At 45.5% G+C, this 6,609-nt stretch overlaps 1 protein-coding gene across 1 annotated transcript in view; it reads left to right on the top strand.

Moving 5' to 3' along the window:
• Positions 1-673: 673 nt before the first annotated feature.
• Positions 674-6,609, top strand: part of CCKBR (cholecystokinin B receptor) — a 14,597-nt gene continuing 8,661 nt past the window's right edge. Inside the window, exon 1 of the mRNA XM_027864770.1 lies at positions 674-824. Within this exon, the coding sequence (XP_027720571.1) occupies positions 674-824 (151 nt within the window). The remainder of the gene's footprint in view (positions 825-6,609) is intronic.

The following is a 6,609-nucleotide window of genomic DNA, read 5'->3' as shown; positions in this document are numbered from 1 at the left end:
TACAATAAAACATCGGATCTTGTCTCTTACCACCCCTTCGTTGCCTCCCCCGCCCCCATCCGCAGTGGCAACTACAGCCCCAGGCCTGACTCCCTCCAGAAACTCGGGCTGGAACAGCGGTAAAGAGCACCCCCCCATCCCCCAACGCCCACCCCCCCAGGCCGAGCGGCAGCGCTGCAGAGAGGGGGGCGGGACCCCAGCTAGGCTTAGCTCTGGAGGAGAGGGGCGGGGCTCCCCAGGCCACCCCAGCCCCAGCAGCAGCAGATCCCGCTGCGGGGGGAACGAAGCTGGGAGTCCCCTGGAAAGCGAGAGGGAGATTTTAGGGGTTTGGGGGAGCGGAGGCAGAAAGACACAGGGTATAGTAGGACACAGGGAGAAACCCGAGGGGAAAGATTTGCCGGGAGTCAAGGAGAGACCCAGGGGTAGAGAAACGGGAGGAGAGGCACGCGCAAAGAGAGGGACAGAGGGACGGAAGGAGAGAGGGGGAGAAATCCGCGTGGGTGCGCAAGGTGCCGACCCGAGACAGAGGGCGGAGCGGACACACACATCAGACGGGCCAGTTCAGGGGCACAGAAGCGATCGACGCGAAAGCAGGTGGAACCGGTGGGAAGCGGCCCCCTGAATTCCCGGTCAGCAGGGGGTCTTGTCCCAGGCCCACCTCTACCCTGGGGCCATGGAGCTGCTGGGGCTGAATCGGAGCGCGCTGGAGCCAGAGTCCCAGTGCGGCCCGGGTCCCCTGTCCCCCAACAGCAGTGCTAACAGCAGTGCCAACAGTAGCTGCGAATCTCCTCGAGGAGGCTCTGGAGCCAGCAGGACACCCCGAGGTAAGTATTCCCCTTCTTCGATGCTCCTTTGCCCCATCTCTCTCCCATTCCCGTGCCTCTTTCATCTAGGACCCTCTGGGCCCCAACCCCCATTCCCTACCTCTCCCTTCTCCAGCTTTCTCTGCCTGTCCTTTACCCCTAGTGCCCCTGGGACCCTACCACAAGCTTCAAAATGGAAAGCCCAAGACCATAGGTGTGGGGTGAGGGGAGGAGCAGGGGTAGGGTAGCAAGACTGGCAGAGAGCACATAAGGGGGAGCTTGCTGTGGTGATCAGGAAGCTAACCCCTTCAGGAAAATTCTTGATCTGCAAAGCCTCAGAAACCTTCTGTGTGTAGGGTCTAAATGGAGCATATATTAAATCTCGTGTTGAGCCTAAGAAGCTGCCAGAGCTGAGGAGGTACTGGAGTCTGAGAGGACCGGATCCTCTTGTTCACTGAACTCCAAATGTTTCTGACCCTCTCCCCCTGGGACCTAGGACCCTTCTCCCCAGGGTTTTCCTCAAAATATTTCTCCGGCTGGAATCTCCCTGAATTGATCCCATTCCCTGTCCCATGGCCTGTTCTCTCCCTTCCCCCAGCACTCTGTCTCCACAAAAGCATGTCTGTTGCTCACCCCATCCCCATTCCAAGATTGCTCATTCCTCTCTGAGCTCAGTTCCCTCAAATCCCTCATTCAAAATCTCTTCCTCCTCATCTCCCCTGGCTTCCTGGCCTCCCTTGTCACTACCACTCTCCATCTCCCCAAGAACACTGTGGCATCCCTGCCACACCCCTTCATCCACCTCTGGATGCTGGTCTTTCTGCCACCAGCTGATCCTACTTGTGTTTTTGGCCTCTTTGCCCCTGCCCCTCAGTGCCCCCTTCTACCTTCCACAGGCCCCTGACCTCTTTGCTACCCCTGCTGCCTTTCACCTTCACTTCAATCACCATCCTTCATTTCCTGGAAGACCTGAGTCACCTTTTCCAAGGTGCCTTCCCAATTTGACTCTACTTCATTCATGCCCTTCATCTGGGAATCCTTCAGGGCTTATAGAAATTGAGCAACTAATTTGTACTTGCTTTTTGTTTTCTTATCTCTCTATCCAGAATGTACACTTTCCCAGGGCAGATATATCTCTTACTGAATGGATGTTTGAATGAATGAATGGTAAAAACTTTGAAAATCAGAAAGTGCTACATATGTCATGTGATATAAATAAAAATAATAAATTAGTTACTTAAAGAGATGAAGATAGAGGAAAGATACAAAGAAGGATAGAGGCAAACTTTCAATCTCTTTTTGGTCCAAGAACCACTTTGGCCAGAGATCCCCAGAGGACTTCTTGTGGCATGTCCTTGTTAACCCCCAACCAGTACAATATGCTGGATTTGGAATTAGAGGAGCCCTGATTTGAATCCTGACTATGACAGCATCTAATAAGTGATCTTTGTCAAGTGATTTAGCCACTCCAGGCCTTAATTTCCTCATCTTCATAATAAGGGAGTTGAACTAGATGCCCTCAAACGTTCCTTCTAGCTCTGAATCAATGACTAAAATGGGGGGGAGGGAGCCTGGAGTGCCCACCTCAAAGGATTGTCATGCAGGTTAAATGAGACTTTGTATTACAGCATTTTGCTAACCTTAAAGGTGTTTCCAATGATAGTACTAGCATGGGCTAGTGGATGGAAGGTTAGCCTTGGATCCAGAAAAACTCAATTTAGAGTCCTGCTTCTGACAAAGACAAACTGTGTGACCAGGGGCAAGTAAGTCACTTGACTTCTTAGTAGCCCAGGCAATTCTCACAACTGTAAGTTATAAACCAGGGAGTTTCCACATACAAGACTTCCTCAGATTAAAAGAAAAAAAATACCCCTGGAAAAGAAGAGCAGTGCTTATAAGACCTCATGAGAGGATGTCTGATTTTTATGCAATATGAAAAATAAATTAGTAATTCCCTCTTGGAACCAGAGTATTGATTAGGACCATCTATGAAATAATATAGAGACAGAAATATATGTAAGAGAGATAGGAGTGTGTGTATGAGTGTGTGTGTGTGTGAGAGACAGACAGTGTGCTTATGCATGAGAAAGACACAAGCTCTATATCTGTGTGTATGTCTCTGTGTGTGTATGTGTGTGTGTGAGAGAGAGAGAGAGAGAGAGAAAGAGAGAGAGAGAGAGAACTGAGAAGTGTGTATAAGGAAGAGGGAGAGAAGACTGAGATAGGAGAGTATGTGTGTATGAGAGCATATGAGAGGGTTTCAGAGGTGGAGGAGTATGTGAGAAAGAAAGAGAGGAAAGAAAGACTAAGCTGAGGGATTGTGTGTGTTTGTGTCTGAGAGGAAAGGGAAGGAGGTTCTAAGGGAGAGAGGAGTGTACATTTGTGTGAGGATGTGGGGTGGAGGGAGCCTGAGAGATGGAGTGAGGTTAAAGCAGGAGAGTAAGGGAGTGAAGTGGGTGACCGGAAGACAGGCAGACTTAGAAATGAGACCCAGTAGCCGGACTCAGCTAATGAACAAAGGGGAGGTTCCCTGCTCTATGCTCAAACTCAGTTTAACCTGGTTATTTAAACTTGCTTTGGCCACCATTCCCGATAAGAGTTGGGGCTGGGAAGGGTCAGAGAAGACATAGCCCTGGCCTGGAGTCCGGAAGGTCACAATTGTATCTGGTGCTTTGATCAACCTGCGTTCCTTCCCTTCAGTCCCCCCTCCTTCTTCCCTCTGGCCTTGTCATTCTACTTTCCTGAATCCCCTTCTCCTCTCCAGAGGAAAGTTCTTTCCAGTTTGGTCCCCGTATCCACTCTTCGGGCTGCTAGAGAGCACTGCACCAGTAATGCAGCTGCTTCCTTTGCTGCAAAGATCTCGGCATCACAGATCCAAATCTGGGAGGGAACTCAGAGGTCACCTAGCCCACCCCCAGCCTCCATTTTGTGGATAGGAAAACTGAGGCCTAGGAAGGGAAAATGATTTGCACAAGGTCACACAGGAAGTGAGCCTTAGAGGAAGAATTTAAAACCCTTTACAGCTGCACTGTCATTAACTTGCTCTGTGACCTTGAGCAAGTCATTGTGTCTTTTGGGCCTTCATTTCCTCATTTGTGCAATGAGGCCAGTTCCAAAGAGAGGTCAGTGTTTCCAAGAAGAAAAAAAAAAGAGGAATTGGACACTTGGAGCTTGAAATGTATCATTACAAAAACTATAATCACATTTCTATGGTTTTTAAGATTTACAAAGCACTTTCCTCATAAGAAGTATGTAAATAGGTCAAATATGATCACCACCATTTTTAAAAATGGGACTGGGACAGCTAGGTGGATAGAGCACTGGCCCTGGATTCAGGAGGACCTGAGTTCAAATCCAGCCTCAGGCACTTAATACTTACTAGCTGTGGGACCCTGGACAAGTCACTTAACCCTGATTGCCTCACCAAAAAGAAAAAAAAAATGGGTAAGACAGATGACAGCAGGAAAACAAACCCCTCGTAGGCAGGAATTGTTTCATTTCCTGTGTGTATCGACAGGAGTTAGCACAGTACCTGTCCTATAGTAAGCACTTAAAAATTCTTATTAATGGATTGATTGATGAGAAAACAAAGGCTCAGAGAAGAGAATTGCCTCCCATAGTAAAAGTTTTTACACTGAGGTGTAATAGAAGAAGCTCTAGACTTGAAGTTGAAGTTCCAGCTAGGTCCATGGGAGGGCAGCTTAGGAGGTAAGAGCCAAGGCACTAGAATCCCAAGGTCTAGATTCAAATCCTACAGCTAATGCTCAGTATCCATATGACTGCAAGTCAGTTAATCTTGATGGGCCTCAGTTTCCTTTTCTGTGAAATAAGACGGTTGGACCAGATGTTCTTTGAGATCTTTTCTAGCCTTCATTTATGATCTATAGATGCTTTCAGTCCCCATACTTACTGGTCGTGTGACTATAGACAAGTCACTTTACTGCTGTGAACCTCAGTTTCCTCATTTGTCATATGTGGCTTGACCTCCTGATCTCACAGAATCTTGGGGTTGAAAGGGATCTCCCAAGGCATCTAGTCCAACCTGTACATGAACAGGAAGTCCTTATATGACATCCCTAACGAGTAGAAAACCAACCTTTCCACTTGAAGACCTCCATTGAAAGGGAGCTCATTACCTCCCAAGCACCCCATTCTACTTTTGAAAAGCTCTAATGGTTAGAAAAATTTTCCTTACATCAAATTGAAATTTGCTTCTCAGCAATTTCCACCCACTGATCATAATGCTAATCTCTGGAGCTAAGCATAACAAGTCTAATTTCTCCTCCAAGTGACAGCCCTTCAAGCACTCAGCTATCATGTCTCCCCTGAGCTTTCTCTGCTACAAGCTGAACATCCCCAATTCTTTCAACCAGTTGTTTAATGGCGCAGTCTCCAATCACCCTACCATTCTGGTTAACTTCATTAGGACACTGATTCAGTGGTATCAAACTCAAATAGAAATAAAAGTCACTAAACCATACATAAGGATCCTCATGGGCACATCTTGATTTAAAAAACCACATGTTAACATTATCTATATTTTACTATATTTTTAGGTATTTCATTAAATATTTCCCAATTCCATTTTAATCTAATTCAGACCACACTCAGTACTGTTGTAGGCCTGCAGGCTGCATGTTTAACAACTCTGTTCTAACTAATCAATATACTTCCTAAAATGCAGCACACAAAACTGAGTACAATACTCTAGACATGGTCTATCCATGCAGAACTATAGCCTACCTATTATGTCCCTTGTATTGGGCATTATACTTCTCTGAATTCAGTCTCAGCTTGGGTTAGATTTTTTGGCTGCTATGTGCCTCTGTTGACTGATATTGACCTTGGAATCCCCAGGATCGCTTTCAGACAAACCAATTGTCTAGCCATACCTTTTCCAATCCTGTACTTACTCGGTTGATTTTTTGAACCCAAGAATAGGGCATTATATTTGTCCCTATCAGACTTCTTCTTGTTAGATTTGGCTCATCATTTTAACCTATTGAGATCTTTTTAGATCCTTTCTCTATCATCTAATTTGTTTATGACAGTTTTAATCATTCTAACCTCTTTATTCATGTTTTACTGATAAAAATGTTGAACAGCACAGAGACAAGAATATAATAGATAGTATAGTGGATAGAGTTCTGGGCCTACAGTCAAAAACACCTAAATTCAAATCCAGCCTCAGACACTTACTAGCTGTATGACCCTGGACAGATCACTTAACCTTGCCTCAGTTTTCTCAATTATAAAATGGGGATGATAACAATAGTACCTGCCTCCCAAAGTTATTGTTGTGAGAATCAAATGAGATAATATCTATAAAGCACTTAGTACACTTCCTGGCATGTAGTAGGCATTTAGTAAACAATTATTTTTCTTTTTAATGACCTTCCCCAACTTTAACATAAACCTATCAATAATTACTTTTCAGGTCTCGTTGTTCAACAAATTCCTGAATCCACCTAACTATGCTGTCATCTAACCCACATCTCCATCTTGTCAGAAATATAATTTAGGAAACTTCGTCAAATGCTTTGCTTAAAATCTAGCTATATTGCACCTACAAAACAGTCTCCTGATATCCTAGTAACCTTATTTAAAAAAAAAAAAAAAGGAAATGCTTTGAGTGTGGCATGTCTTGCTCTTAATAAGGCTTTGCTTTTTTCTCTGAATGCTTTGAAATCTGTTCTTCCATAATCTCAGTCTCCAGCAATAGGTGGAGTGGCCACTTGCTCCAAAAAGTCCTGTCATTCCTGCTTCAAGCAACTACTTCCTCCTTGTTGGTCAGAATTAGATTCCA

Source organism: Vombatus ursinus, unplaced genomic scaffold (genome assembly GCF_900497805.2).
Source record: "Vombatus ursinus unplaced genomic scaffold, bare-nosed wombat genome assembly UNPS02014775.1, whole genome shotgun sequence".
NCBI lineage: Eukaryota > Metazoa > Chordata > Mammalia > Diprotodontia > Vombatidae > Vombatus > Vombatus ursinus.
Note: the sequence above shows the minus strand (reverse complement) of the source record. Positions and strands in the feature narration are given on the sequence as shown.